General features: G+C 54.3%; 1 protein-coding gene across 1 annotated transcript in view; it reads right to left on the reverse strand.

The window, feature by feature from the left end:
- Window positions 1–1,472: 1,472 nt before the first annotated feature.
- Window positions 1,473–15,800, reverse strand: part of LOC147092964 (protein phosphatase 1 regulatory subunit 14B-like) — a 62,704-nt gene continuing 48,376 nt past the window's right edge. The window contains exons 2-4 of the mRNA XM_085976294.1: window positions 11,523–11,606; window positions 9,559–9,591; window positions 1,473–2,001 (exon numbers count right to left, since the gene is read on the reverse strand). Of these exons, the coding sequence (XP_085832420.1) occupies window positions 1,915–2,001; window positions 9,559–9,591; window positions 11,523–11,606 (204 nt within the window). The 3' untranslated portion in view covers window positions 1,473–1,914. The remainder of the gene's footprint in view (window positions 2,002–9,558; window positions 9,592–11,522; window positions 11,607–15,800) is intronic.

Here is a 15,800-nt window from a genome sequence, read left to right on the forward strand (position 1 = left end):
TCCTGCACCCTCTCCAAAGCCTCCACGCCCTGGTGCCCAGGTCCCACATGGCAGCTGTCTCTCTGCCGGCGCATTTCACACTTCATCTAGAGCCATTGTTTGTCTCTTTACCTGTCCTATTACCATCTCGTCTCACCTTGAATATCTTTTAATGTCTCTTCTTTCATCCCCTCCCCCATTTCCCAGCCCCCAAACTGGCCTTTTAATCTGTTTCATTTCCTGCCTTTTCTCTCAGTCCTGACGAAGGGTTTCGACCCAAAACGTTGACTCTCTTTCTCTCTCCACGGATGTTGCCCGGGCCTGCTGAGTTTTTCCAGCATTTTCTGTTGTTATTTTTATGACTATTGGTCACACCTCCTCCCCCTCGCTCAAGCTTTCATCCTTCGCGCGCGAGCCCTCAGCAATGTTTGTCGGCTGTTTGGCAATGGCGGGCTTCACAGATCCCAGCCAACGTCCTTACCCACTACACACACACACCCTTTCCACGAGGCAGGAGTGCTCACTAGATCGCGATCAGCAGTCGGAACCCTGGCTGGTTTTTATTGTTTCCCCCCCACCCCTCACCTCCCCTCCATAACCCAGAAGGCACGAAGTCCAGTTGTAGGCCCGGGTGAGATCAGCAGGCGCACCACAGGCCGGGGATGGAGTCTGGGCCTTTCCTGCTCTGTGTGTCTGTGTGTGGGGCTCAGTACCATGCTGGATAAACTCACAGGGGCCGTCCATCGTGGGCAAGACTCGGGGACCCAAGGGAGAAATGAACCACAAGACTGTGGAGCTCTAGTGTCTCGCTGTCTCTGTCTCTCAAGCAGCTTTCAGCAGGAGATATTGACTGGGTACACGGGCAAGGCAGGTTTTTTTTTACATATATTTTACTTTTTCTTAAAACAAACACACAGGGTAAATATTGATCAAACGGGTGAAGCTACAAGAGGCTAAATCTCCGCTCGTCCCCCTCACTTTCTCCCACCCCCTTCTCTTGACCATTTTGGATGTGCAGGCCTCAGGCTCCGGCCTAGCCTGGATTTTGGATGTGCAGGCCCCAGGCTCCGGCCTAGCCTGGATTTTGGATGTGCAGGCCCCAGGCTCCGGCCTAGCCTGGATTTTGGATGTGCAGGCTCCGGCCTAGCCTGGATTTTGGATGTGCAGGCCCCAGGCTCCGGCCTAGCTTGCATTTTGGATGTGCAGGCCCCAGGCTCCGGCCTAGCCTGGATTTTGGATGTGCAGGCCCCAGGCTTCGGCCTAGCCTGGATTTGGATGTGCAGGCCCCAGGCCTCAGCTTGGGATTGGCTCTGCGGCCTAGGGGTAGAGTGGCCAGTGCCTCCCGGAGATCCTTCCGAAACTCTGGGATCTGTTTTTTTGCCACACAGTGCAGAAGGAACTTAAAGCGGTGGAGAAATAGTGGCGGGGGAGCTTGTCTTCCGATCCACTTTTAACATTTTTTAAAAAAAACATTGTAATTCATTTTCATTTATAAAAAACCACCAGTTTACACTTTAATAAAATTAATTACAGAGAAATTTAAAAGCCTCCCTCCCACACACACACACAGAGGAACGAACAGGAAGGGAGGGAGGGGTTTGAATGTCAAGAGCCCGAAATCGGCCCCCCCACCCCTCGTTCTCCTGGGTGGGGGGGTAGGGGGTTAAAAATAAAATGTTTCTGCCCGCACCCCCGAGAGAGAAAGAGAGATGCGCGAACGGGAAGACTTTGCCAGCGACCTCTCCCTTTTTCCCGTGTGCTGTGCCAAGACCCCAGTCCCGCAAGGTCTCACCTCGAGTTAACTCCCCTCCTGCCTTTACCCTTTTTTCCCCCCAGCCCCGCTCCCCTCCCCCGACACACCCCATCCCCCCCCCCACCCCCGGCCCGGCTCGGCTCGGCTCCCGGGAACGTGTCCCCGCCGTCCCAGGCCCCTCCTCACTTTGCCTGGTGAGGGCTGTACTTCTGGGGCGTGCTGAGTTTCTGCATTCCTCGTATTCGTTCCAAAAGCTCCTTCACAAAGTCCTGGAGAGAGAGAGAGAGAAGGAAAAAGAACAAGTGTTAGAGAGAGAGAAAGGACTCGGTTATATACAACACCGTTCACCACCTCAGGATTTTATAATACAGAAGCATTCGGTTCACTCGAGCCTCCTCCCACCCTCGTCATCTCACCCCATCACCATATCCTTCTATTCCTTTCTCCCTCGTGTGTTTATCCAGCTTCCCCTTAAATCCATCTCTGCTATTCACCTCAACCACTCCCTGTGGTAGCGAGTTCCACATTCTCCCCACTCTCTGGGTAAAGAAGTTTCTCCTGAATTCCCGATTGGATTTATTAGTGACGATCTTATATTGACAGCCCCTAGTTCTGGTCTCCCCCACAAGTGGAAACATCTTCTCTACATCTACCCTATCGAACCCTCTTCATCATTTTAAAGACCTCGATCAGGTCTCCCCTCAGCCTTCTCTGTTCTAGAGAAAAGAGCCACGGCCTGTTCAATCTTTCCTGATAGTTAGAATCACACGACTGGGTGGGCGTGTGTTCTGTGAGGAGGATGCCGAGAAACTCCAGGATGATTTGGACAGGTTGGGTGATTGGGCAGAAGCATGGCAGATGCAATATAACATGGATAAATGCGAGGTTATCCACTTTGGTGTCAAAAACAGGAAGGCAGATTATTATCTGAATGGCAATAGATTGGGAGAAGGGGAAGTGCAACGAGACCTGGGTGTCCTTGTGCACCAGTCGCTGAAGGTAAGCATGCAGGTGCAGCAGGCGGTTAAGAAGGCAAATGGTATGTTGGCCTTCGTAGCGAGAGGATTCGAGTACAGGAACAAGGATGTCTTGCTGCAGTTGTACAGGGCCTTGGTGAGACCACACCTTGAGTATTGTGTGCAGTTTTGGTCGCCTTATCTGAGGAAGGATGTTCTTGCCATGGAGGGAGTGCAGCGAAGATTCACCAGACTGATACCTGGGATGGCAGGAATGACGTATGAGGAGAGATTGGGTCGATTGGGCTTATATTCGCTGGAGTTTAGAAGAATGAGAGGGGATCTCATTGAAACTTATAAAATTCTAACAGGACTAGACAGACTGGATGCAGGAAGGATGTTCCCGATGGCGGGGGAGTCCAGAACCAGGGGTCACAGTCTAGGGATAAGGGGTAAGCCATTTAGGACAGAGATAAGGAGGAATTTCTTCACCCAGAGAGTGGTGAACCTGTGGAATTCTCTACCACAGAAGGCAGTTGAGGCCAATTCATTAAATATATTCAAGAAGGAGTTGGATATATTTCTTAAGGCTAAAGGGATCAAGGGGTTTGGGGAGAAGGCAGGGACCGGGTAATGAGTTTGGATGATCAGCCATGATCGCATTGAATGCCGGAGCAGGCTCGAGGGGCCGAATGGCCTACTCCTGCTCCTATCTTCTATGTTTCTATCCCAAAGCGCTTTACAGTCAATGAAGTACTTTTTTTGAAGTGTAGTCACTGTTGTAATGTAGGAAACGTGGCAGCCAAGTTGCGCACAGCAAGCTCCCACAAACAGCGATCTGATAATGACCAGATCATCTGTTCTTTTTTCCAGTGATGTTGGTTGAGGGATAAATATTGGTCCCAGGACACCGGGGAGAACTCCCCCTGCTCTTAGGAACATAGGAACAGGAGGAGGCCATTCAGCCTCCTCGAGCCAGTTACACAGGAACAGGAGGAGGCCATTCAGCCCCCTCGAGCCAGTTACACAGGAACAGGAGGAGGCCATTCAGCCCCCTCGAGCCGGTTACATTAGGAACAGGAGGAGGCAATTCAGCCCCCTCGAGCCTGTTACACAGGAACAGGAGGAGGCCATTCAGCCCTTCAAGCCGGTTACATTAGGAACAGGAGGAGGCCCATTCCGCTCCTCGAGCCTGTTACACAGGAACAGGAGGAGGCCATGCAGCCCCCTCGAGCCTGTTACACAGGAACAGGAGGAGGCCATTCAGCCCCCTCAAGCCGGTTACATTAGGAACAGGAGGAGGCCCATTCAGCCCCTCGAGCCTGTTACACAGGAACAGGAGGAGGCCATTCAGCCCCTCGAGCCTGTTACACAGGAACAGGAGGAGGCCAATCAGCCCCTCGAACCTGTTACACAGGAACAGGAGGAGGCCATTCAGCCCCTCGAGCCTGTTACACAGGAACAGGAGGAGGCCAATCAGCCCCTCGAACCTGTTACACAGGAACAGGAGGAGGCCATTCGGCCCCCTTGAGCCTGTTACACAGGGACAGGAGGAGGCCATTCAGCCCCTTGAGCCTGTTACACAGGAACAGGAGGAGGCCATTCAGCCCCCTTGAGCCTGTGACACAGGAACAGGAGGAGGCCATTCAGCCCCTCGAGCCTGATACACAGGAACAGGAGGAGGCCATTCAGCCCCTCGAGCCTGTTACACAGGAACAGGAGGAGGCCCATTCAGCCCCTCGAGCCTGTTACACAGGAACAGGAGGAGGCCATTCAGCCCCTCGAGCCTGTTACACAGGAACAGGAGGAGGCCATTCAGCCCCTCGAGCCTGTTACACAGGAACAGGAGGAGGCCATTCAGCCCCTCGAGCTTGTTACACAGGAACAGGAGGAGGCCCATTCAGCCCCTCGAGCCTGTTACACAGGAAAAGGAGGAGGCCATTCAGCCCCCTCGAGCCTGTTACACAGGAACAGGAGGAGGCCATTCAGCCCCTCGAGCCTGTTACACAGGAACAGGAGGAGGCCATTCAGCCCCCTCGAGCCTGTTACACAGGAACAGGAGGAGGCCATTCAGCCCCCTCGAGCCTGTTACACAGGAACAGGAGGAGGCCATTCAGCCCCTCGAGCCTGTTACACAGGAACAGGAGGAGGCCATTCAGCCCCTCGAGCCTGTTACACAGGAACAGGAGGAGGCCATTCAGCCCCTCGAGCCTGTTACACAGGAACAGGAGGAGGCCATTCAGCCCCTCGAGCCTGTTACACAGGAACAGGAGGAGGCCATTCAGCCCCTCGAGCTTGTTACACAGGAACAGGAGGAGGCCCATTCAGCCCCTCGAGCCTGTTACACAGGAAAAGGAGGAGGCCATTCAGCCCCCTCGAGCCTGTTACACAGGAACAGGAGGAGGCCATTCAGCCCCTCGAGCCTGTTACACAGGAACAGGAGGAGGCCATTCAGCCCCCTCGAGCCTGTTCCGCCATTCAATGAGATCACGGCTGATCTGTGATCTAACTCCATCTACCCACCTTTCCCCCAATCACTTAATACCTTTGGTTATCAGAAAGCTATCAATCTCAGATTTAACATTAACAGTTGATCCAGCATCAATTGCCGTTTGCGGAAGAGAGTTCCAAACTTCTCCCACCCTTTGTGTGTAGAAGTGTTTCCTAATTTCACTCCTGAAAGGTCTGGCTCTAATTTTTAGACTCTGCCCCCGAGTCCTAGACTCCCCAACCAGCGGAAATAGTTTCTCTCTCTCCACCCTATCTGTTCCCCTTAATATCCTGAAAACTTCCATCAGATCACCCCTTAACCTTCTAAATTCCAGGGAATACGACCCTAGTTTGTGTAATCGCTCCTCGTAATTTAACCCTTGAAGTCTGGGTATCATTCTGGTAAACCTACGCTGGACTCCCTCCAAGGCCAGTATATCATTCCTAAGATGCGGGGCCCAGAACTGCTCACAGTGCTCCAGGTGTGGTCTCACAGTGCTCCAGGTGTGGTCTCCCAGTGCTCCAGGTGTGGTCTCCCAGTGCTCCAGGTGTGGTCTCACAGTGCTCCAGGTGTGGTCTCCCAGTGCTCCAGGTGTGGTCTCACAGTGCTCCAGGTGTGGTCGCCCAGTGCTCCAGGTGTGGTCTCCCAGTGCTCCAGCTGTGGTCTCACAGTGCTCCAGGTGTGGTCTCACAGTGCTCCAGGTGTGGTCTCACAGTGCTCCAGGTGTGGTCTCACAGTGCTCCAGGTGTGGTCTCACAGTGCTCCAGGTGTGGTCTCACGTGCTCCAGGTGTGGTCTCACAGTGCTCCAGGTGTGGTCTCACAGTGCTCCAGGTGTGGTCTCACAGTGCTCCAGGTGTGGTCTCACCGTACGCCAGGTGTGGTCTCACAGTGCTCCAGGTGTGGTCTCACCGTGCTCCAGGTGTGGTCTCCCAGTGCTCCAGGTGTGGTCTCACAGTGCTCCAGGTGTGGTCTAACGTGCTCCAGGTGTGGTCTCACAGTGCTCCAGGTGTGGTCTCACAGTGCTCCAGGTGTGGTCTCACAGTGCTCCAGGTGTGGTCTCACAGTGCTCCAGGTGTGGTCTCACAGTGCTCCAGGTGTGGTCTCACAGTGCTCCAGGTGTGGTCTCACAGTGCTCCAGGTGTGGTCGCCCAGTGCTCCAGGTGTGGTCTCACAGTGCTGCAGGTGTGGTCTCACCGTACGCCAGGTGTGGTCTCACAGTGCTCCAGGTGTGGTCTCACCGTGCTCCAGGTGTGGTCTCACAGTGCTCCAGGTGTGGTCTCACGTGCTCCAGGTGTGGTCTCACAGTGCTCCAGGTGTGGTCTCACAGTGCTCCAGGTGTGGTCTCACAGTGCTCCAGGTGTGGTCTCACCGTACGCCAGGTGTGGTCTCACAGTGCTCCAGGTGTGGTCTCACGTGCTCCAGGTGTGGTCTCACAGTGCTCCAGGTGTGGTCTCACAGTGCTCCAGGTGTGGTCTCACAGTGCTCCAGGTGTGGTCTCACAGTGCTCCAGGTGTGGTCTCACCGTACGCCAGGTGTGGTCTCACAGTGCTCCAGGTGTGGTCTAACCAGGGCTTTGTACAGCTGCAGCATAACTTCTACCCCCTTGGATTCTAGTCCTCGAGATATAAAGGCCAGCATCCCATTAGCCTTTTTGATTATTGTCTGTACCTGTTCCTGACATTTTAATGATCGATGTACCTGGACACCCCCCCCCCCCGAGTCTCTTTGGACCTCCACTGTTTATAGCCTTTCACCATTTAGAAAGCCCCCTGTTCGATCCTTTTTAGGTCCACAGTGGATGGCCTCACATTTGCCTACATTGAAATCTATTTGCCTACAGCTTTTGCCCATTCACTTAATCTGTCGATATCTCTGATTTTTTGCATCTATCTACACCACCTACAATGCCGCCTAGCTTTGTGTCATCGGAAAATTTACATATGTGGTTTCCTATCCCATTATCTAAGTTGTTAATAAATACTGTGAATAGTTGAGGTCCCAGCACAGATCGCTGCGGGACACCACGAGTCACATCCTGCCAATTAGACTACCCGCCCATTGTCCCTACTGCCTGTCTCCTGCCGCTCAGCCAATCTCCGAACCAGCTCAATAATTTCAACTTTAGCTAACAGACTCTTCTGAGGGACTTTGTCGAATGCCTTCCTCATAGAAAGTTACAGCACGGAAGGAGGCCATTTCGGCCCATCGTGTCCGCACCGGCCAACAAAGAGCTCTCCAGCCTAATCCCACTTCCCAGCTCTTGGTCCGTAGCCCTGCAGGTTACAGCATCCCAAGTGCACATCCAAGTACTTTTTAAACGTGATGAGGGTTCCTGCCTCTACCACCCTTTCAGGCAGTGAGTTCCAGACCCCCACCACCCTCTGGGTGAAGAAATTTCCCCTCAAATCCCCTCTAAACCTTCCTCCAATTACTTTAAATCTGTGCCCCCTGGTTTTTGACCCCTCTGCTAAGGGAAATAGGTCCTTTCTATCCACTTTATCTAGGCCCCTCATAATTTTATACACCTCAATAAGGTCTCCCCTCAGCCTCCTCTGTTCCAAGGAAAACAGACCCAGCCTATCCAGTCTTTCCTCATAGCTAAGATTCAATTCAAATCGCTTTATTGGCATGACAAGGTACATCTTATGTTGCCAAAGCATCGAAAAAACATTTATGGTTGGACACATAAACACAGATCTATCCATACAGTGTATAAACAGATATATCCCTGAGTGTATAAACATACATTCATATAATTTGTATATACTCTATTCTTATATTTAATGGTTGTCCCTCTGTTTATGGCAAGCTGTAACATAGTGTGCCGCTAAGGTTACACAATTTCTCTCTTCCCCTAATAGGTATGGGAGTTTTTGGTCGTCCTTCAAATTTTTGAATTCCCTACTCCCGGCCACATCCTTGTAAATCTCCTCTGTACCCTCTCTAGAGCAATCACATCCTTCCTGTAATGTGGTGACCAGAACTGCACGCAGTACTCTAACTGAGGCCTAACTAGTGTTTTATACAGTTGAAGTATAAATCCTCCCTGCTCTTGTATTCTATGCCACAGCTAATAAAGGCAAACATTCCGTATGCCTTCTTAACCACCTTATCTACCTGGCCTGCTACCTTCAGGGATCTGTGGACATGCACTCCAAGGTCCCTTTGTTCCTCTACACTACTGTGTCCTACCATTTAATGTGTATTCCCTTTCCTTGTTAGCCCTCCTCAAATGCATTACCTCACACTTCTCCGGATTGAATTCCATTTGCCACTGTTCTGCCCACCTGACCAATTTATTAATATCTTCCTGCAGTCTACAGCTTCCTTCTTCAGTATCAACCACACAGCTGATTTTAGTATCATCTGCACACTTCTTAATCATACCCCCTATATTCAAGCCTAGATCATTGATATATACCACAAAAAGCAAGGGACCTAGCACTGAGCCCTGCGGAACCCCACTGTAAACAGCCTTCCAGTCACACAAACACCCATCAACCATTGCCCTCTGCTTCCTGTCTCCGAGCCAGTTTTGAATCCAACTTGACACTTTGCCCTGGATCCCATGGGCTTTTAACTTCGTAACCAGTCTGCCATGTGGAACCTTATCAAAAGCCTTGCTAAAGTCCATATACACTACATCAAACGCACTACCCTCATCGACCCTCCTTGTTACCTCCTCAAAAAATTCAATCAAGTTTGTCAGACACGACCTTCCCTTAACAAATCCGTGCTGACTGTCCCTGATTAATCCGTGTCTTTCTAAATGAAGATTTATCCTGTCCTTCAGAATTCTTCCCAATAATTTTCCCACCACTGAGGTTAGGCTGACTGGCCTGTAATTACTCAGTCTATCCCTTTCTCCCTTTTTAAAGAAGGGTACCACATTACCGGTCCTCTGGCACCACACCTGAAGCCAGAGAGGATTGAAAAATGATGGTCGAGGCCTCTGCTATTTCCTCTTTTGCTTCGCTTAGCTTTCCTTCATCTTCCAACAGAGGCCGTAGGATTTTTCACATCCACCCGGGAGGGCAGGCGGGACCTCGATTTTGTCTGAATTACGCTCCTGTGAAGCACCTTGGGACGTTTTACTACGTTAAAAGGCGCGGGATCTGACGTGAATCTTGTCATTTATGAAATAATACTGGGCGGCCTGCTGGTGGCGCTGTCCAGGGAGAGTATAAATACTCGGGCACGGGCCCAGCTTGCTCAGGACATTCTTAACAGGAACTAGTGAAGGACACAACTAGACCTCCATGTTGTAAAACAGTTGATTAAAGCTTTGTTTAACGCTTAGACCAAGTGCCTAGTAGTTTTCTTATGTCAGTATCATTGCACGTTTGTTTTAGAATTGATCCTGAAGGAAGGTACTCACGTCAGTGGGTTTGTAGCATTCGATGAGCAGCTCCTGCAACAGAACATTTAAACTGTCGTTACTGGACAGCACAGGACGGGCAAGCCGTTTCCTTCGAGTCATATTCAGGAGGCGGGCCTTTGTCCGCCATTTATTGCCCATCCCCCTCAGTTGCCCCCCTGAGAAGATGGTGGTGGGCCGCCTTCCGGAACCGAGAGGCTGGATGTCTCACTCGGCCAAGTCAGGGGGCAGTTCAAAGTCAACCACGTAGGTGCGGGACTGGAGTCACCTATAGGCCCAGACTGGGTAAGGACGGCAATTATATAGGGCCCTGGTGAGACCACACCTGGAGCATTGTGGACAGTTTTGGTCTCCTTACCTAAGGAAGGATATACTTGCCATAGAGAGAGTGCAACAAAGGTTCACCAGACTGGTTCCTGGGATGGGGGGATTGTCCTATGAGGTTGAGATTGAGTAGACTGGGCCTATATTCTCTAGAGTTTAGAAGAATGAGAGGTGATCTCATCGAAACATACAATATTCTTACAGGGATTGACAGGGTAGATGCAGGGAGGATGTTTCCCCTGGCTGGAGAGTCTAGAACCAGGGGTCACAGTCTCAGGATAAGGGGTCGGCCATTTCGGACTGAGATGGGGAGAAATTTCTTCACTCAGAGGGCGGTGAATCTTTGGAATTCTCTGCCCCAGAGGGCTGTGGAGGCTCAGTCGTTGAGTCTATTCAAGGCTGAGATCGATAGATTTTTGTGTATTAAGGGCATTAAGGGATATGGGGATAGTGCAGGAAAGTGGAGATGCGGTCAAAGATCAGCCATGATCTTATTGAATGGCGGAGCAGGCTCGAGGGGCCGAATGGCCGACTCCTGCTCCTAATTCTTAAGTTCTTATGTTTTCTTCCCCTAAAGGGGATATTAGTGAATCAGTTGGGTTTTTACGGCAGCCTGACAGATTCCGGCTTTCTGTTTCGACAATTCTCAGATAATGAAGCAGTCCATGCCCGCATGCAACAAGACCTGGACGACGTTTAGGCTTGGGCTGATAAGTGGCAGGTAACATTCGCGCCACAGAAGTGCCAGGCAATGACTATCTCCAACAAGCGAGAGTCTAACCAGCGCCCCTTGACATTCAACGGCATTACCATCGCCGAATCCCCCACCATCAACATCCTGGGGGTCACCATTGACCAGAAACTTAACTGGACCAGCCACATAAATACCGTGGCAACAAGAGCGGGTCAGAGGCTGGGTATTCTGCGGCGAGTGTCTCACCTCCTGACTCCCCAAAGCCTTTCCACCATCTACAAGGCACAAGTCAGGAGTGTGATGGAATACTCTCCACTTGCCTGGATGAGTGCAGCTGCAACAACACTCAAGAAGCTCGACACCATCCAAGACAAAGCAGCCCGCTTGATTGGCATCCCATCCACCACATTAAACATTCACTCCCTCCACCACCGGCACACCGTGGCTGCAGTGTGGACCATCTACAAGATGCACTGCAGCAACTCGCCAAGGCTTCTTCGGCAGCACCTCCCAAACCCGCGACCTCTTCCACCTAGAAGGACAAGGGCAGCAGGCGCATGGGAACACCACCACCTCCAAGTTCCCCTCCAAGTTCCCCACCATCCTGACTTGGAAATGTGTCGGCCGTTCCTTCATTGTCGCTGGGTCAAAATCCCGGAACTCCCTCCCTAACAGCACTGTCGGAGTACCTTCACCACACGGACTGCAGCGGTTCAAGAAGGCATCTCACCACCACCTTCTCAAGGGCGACTAGGGATGGGCAATAAACGCCCACATCCCATAAAACGAATAAACATAATCAAATTCTCAAACTGCCCGCAGTGGGATGTGAAACCCGTTCTCCGGATTATGAGCTCAGTTAATTAACAAGTGAGATTTTCCGATCAAATCTCGGCCTCGCGTACCCCTGCACACCAGACCGCTCACTCCATTTTCTGTTCCGTACCTTAACTCTTGCGGCCCTCTCGTCTTCGCTGGGCAAGTCTAGAAGCTCGTCAACATCAATCTCTAGCTCTGGTATGGCCTCTTCCTGCAAGGAATGAGAAGGACAGACATTAGATTCAAACGATGCCAGCCAGTCCTCCCTGAGCCGAACTAACGCTCACTCTTGCCTCTGAGTCAGAAGGTTGTGGGTTCGAGCCCCCATTTCAGAGACTTGAGCACATAAAGCTAGGCCGATAATCCCAGTACAGTACTGAGGGAGCGCCGCACTGTCGGAGGGGCAGTACTGAGGGAGCGCCGCACTGTCGGAGGGGCAGTACTGAGGGAGCGCCGCACTGTCGGAGGGGCAGTACTGAGGGAGCGCCGCACTGTCGGAGGGGCAGTACTGAGTGAGGGCCGCACTGTCGGAGAGGCAGTACTGAAGGAGCGCCGCACTGTCGGAGGGGCAGTACTGAGGGAGCGCCGCACTGTCGGAGGGGCAGTACTGAGGGAGCGCCGCACTGTCGGAGGGGCAGTACTGAGTGAGGGCCGCACTGTCGGAGAGGCAGTACTGAAGGAGCGCCGCACTGTCGGAGGGGCAGTACTGAGGGAGCGCCGCACTGTCGGAGGGGCAGTACTGAGGGAGCGCCGCACTGTCGGAGGGGCAGTACTGATGGAGCGCCGCACTGTCGGAGGGGCAGTACTGAGGGAGCACCGCACTGTCGGAGGGGCGGTACTGAGGGAGCGCCGCACTGTCGGAGGGGCGGTACTGAGGGAGCGCCGCACTGTCGGAGGGGCGGTACTGAGGGAGCGCCGCACTGTCGGAGGGGCAGTACTGAGGGAACGCTGCACTGTCGGAGGTGCCGTCTTTCAGATGAGACGTTAAACCGAGGCCCCGTCTGCTCTCTCAGGTGGATGTAAAAGATCCCACGGCCGCTATTGGAAGAAGAGCAGGGGGAGTTCTCCCTGGTGTCCTGGGGCCAATATTTGTCCCTCAATCAACATCACTAAAAACAGATTATCCGGTCATTATCGCACAGGGGGAGGGAGGAGGGGCAGAGGCGGGGGGGTGGGGGGAGTGACAGGTCCGGGGTCAGAAAATGGCACAGCACAGAAGGAGGCCATTCGGCCCATCGTGCCTGTGCCAGCTCGGTACGAGCTGGGGCGGCCTACAGGCCCTATCGGCAGGTGGGTGAGGTGAGGAGGCTCAGTCACACACGGCCGAGCGATAAAATAAAAAAAAGTCTTTCGATTCTCCCGTCCTTCAAACCCGCTTCTCCACCCGCCCCTCCCCCCACCCCCTCCTCCACCCGCAGACAGGAGGGAAGGAAAACCAGCCGGAAAGAGGAAACCAGCCCCTTGTATCTGATCTGGAAGCGATTTGCAGCAATGACACCCTCGGAGACCGGAACCTGTCCCAGAACTGCTGAGTCATTTCCAATTCCCAGTGTAAACACACGGACTGAGCCTCTCGCTTAAAACATCTGCCCAAGTTTGATCTAAAACAGGACGAGCCTGTTTCGAACTGGGTCTTTTCAACCTGCCATAAAACAGGCAAATAACTGGGCCGTTTTACGAATTAAATTATTTTTAAGCCCAAGACGCCCATTAAGAAAGTCACTCCCGTTTCTCCCCCCGCCTTTCACCACCTCAGGACGTCCCAAAGCGCTTCACACCCAATGAAGTATTGTTTGAAGTGTGGTCACTGATGTAATGTAGGAAACGCGGCAGCCAATCGGCGCACAGCAAGCTCCCACAAGCAGCGATGTGCCCCGTGTCCTAACTCACACCCAGTCCCGTTCACCCATCACCCCCTGTGCTCACTGCTCCGTGTCCTAACTCACACCCAGTCCCGTTCACCCATCACCCCCTGTGCTCACTGCCCCGTGTCCTAACTCACACCCAGTCCCGTTCACCCATCACCCCCTGTGCTCACTGCCCCGTGTCCTAACTCACACCCAGTCCCGTTCACCCATCACCCCCTGTGCTCACTGCCCCGTGTCCTCACACCCAGTCCCGTTCACCCATCACCCCCTGTGCTCACTGCCCCGTGTCCTAACTCACACCCAGTCCCGTTCACCCATCACCCCCTGTGCTCACTGCCCCGTGTCCTAACTCGCACCCAGTCCCGTTCACCCATCACCCCCTGTGCTCACTGGCCCGTGTCCTAACTCACACCCAGTCCCGTTCACCCATCACCCCCTGTGCTCACTGCCCCGTGTCCTCACACCCAGTCCCGTTCACCCATCACCCCCTGTGCTCACTGCCCCGTGTCCTAACTCACACCCAGTCCCGTTCGCCCATCACCCCCTGTGCTCACTGCCCCGTGTCCTAACTCGCACCCAGTCCCGTTCACCCATCAACCCCTGTGCTCACTGCCCCGTGTCCTAACTCACACCCAGTCCCGTTCACCCATCACCCCCTGTGCTCACTGCCCCGTGTCCGAACTCTCACCCAGTCCCGTTCACCCATCACCCCCTGTGCTCACTGCCCCGTGTCCTAACTCGCACCCAGTCCCGTTCACCCATCACCCCCTGTGCTCACTGCCCCGTGTCCTAACTCACACCCAGTCCCGTTCACCCATCACCCACTGTGCTCACTGCCCCGTGTCCTAACTCACACCCAGTCCCGTTCACCCATCACCCCCTGTGCTCACTGCCCCGTGTCCTAACTCACACCCAGTCCCGTTCACCCATCACCCCCTGTGCTCACTGCCCCGTGTCCTAACTCACACCCAGTCCCGTTCACCCATCACCCCCTGTGCTCACTGCCCCGTGTCCTAACTCACACCCAGTCCCGTTCACCCATCACCCCCTGTGCTCACTGCCCCGTGTCCTAACTCACACCCAGTCCCGTTCACCCATCACCCCCTGTGCTCACTGCCCCGTGTCCTAACTCACACCCAGTCCCTTTCACCCATCACCCCCTGTGCTCACTGCCCCGTGTCCTAACTCGCACCCAGTCCCTTTCACCCATCACCCCCTGTGCTCACTGGCCCGTGTCCTAACTCACACCCAGTCCCGTTCACCCATCACCCCCCGTGCTCACTGCCCCGTGTCCTAACTCTCACCCAGTCCCGTTCACCCATCACCCCCTGTGCTCACTGCCCCGTGTCCTAACTCACACCCAGTCCCGTTCACCCATCACCCCCTGTGCTCACTGCCCCGTGTCCTAACTCGCACCCAGTCCCGTTCACCCATCACCCCTGTGCTCACTGCCCCGTGTCCTAACTCGCACCCAGTCCCGTTCACCCATCACCCCGTGCTCACTGCCCCGTGTCCTAACTCACACCCAGTCCCGTTCACCCATCACCCCCTGTGCTCACTGCCCCGTGTCCTAACTCACACCCAGTCCCGTTCACCCATCACCCCCTGTGCTCACTGCCCCGTGTCCTAACTCGCACCCAGTCCCGTTCACCCATCACCCGTGCTCACTGCCCCGTGTCCTAACTCACACCCAGTCCCGTTCACCCATCACCCCCTGTGCTCACTGCCCCGTGTCCTAACTCACACCCAGTCCCGTTCACCCATCACCCCCTGTGCTCACTGCCCCGTGTCCTAACTCGCACCCAGTCCCGTTCACCCATCACCCCTGTGCTCACTGCCCCGTGTCCTAACTCACACCCAGTCCCGTTCACCCATCACCCCCTGTGCTCACTGCCCCGTGTCCTAACTCACACCCAGTCCCGTTCACCCATCACCCCCTGTGCTCACTGCCCCGTGTCCTAACTCGCACCCAGTCCCGTTCACCCATCACCCCCCGTGCTCACTGCCCCGTGTCCTAACTCGCACCCAGTCCCGTTCACCCATCACCCCCCGTGCTCACTGCCCCGTGTCCTAACTCGCACCCAGTCCCGTTCACCCATCACCCCCCGTGCTCACTGCCCCGTGTCCTAACTCGCACCCAGTCCCGTTCACCCATCAACCCCCGTGCTCACTGCCCCGTGTCCTAACTCGCACCCAGTCCCGTTCACCCATCACCCCCCGTGCTCACTGCCCCGTGTCCTAACTCGCACCCAGTCCCGTTCACCCATCACCCCCCGTGCTCACTGCCCCGTGTCCTAACTCGCACCCAGTCCCGTTCACCCATCACCCCCCGTGCTCACTGCCCCGTGTCCTAACTCGCACCCAGTCCCGTTCACCCATCACCCCCCCGTGCTCACTGCCCCGTGTCCTAACTCGCACCCAGTCCCGTTCACCCATCACCCCCCGTGCTCACTGCCCCGTGTCCTAACTCGCACCCAGTCCCGTTCACCCATCACCCCCTGTGCTCACTGCCCCGTGTCCTAACTCGCACCCAGTCC

Source organism: Somniosus microcephalus, unplaced genomic scaffold, assembly GCF_052327205.1.
Source record: "Somniosus microcephalus isolate GS21.2 unplaced genomic scaffold, FLI_Smic_1.0 unresolved_chr2, whole genome shotgun sequence".
In the NCBI taxonomy this organism is placed as follows: Eukaryota; Metazoa; Chordata; class Chondrichthyes; order Squaliformes; family Somniosidae; genus Somniosus; species Somniosus microcephalus.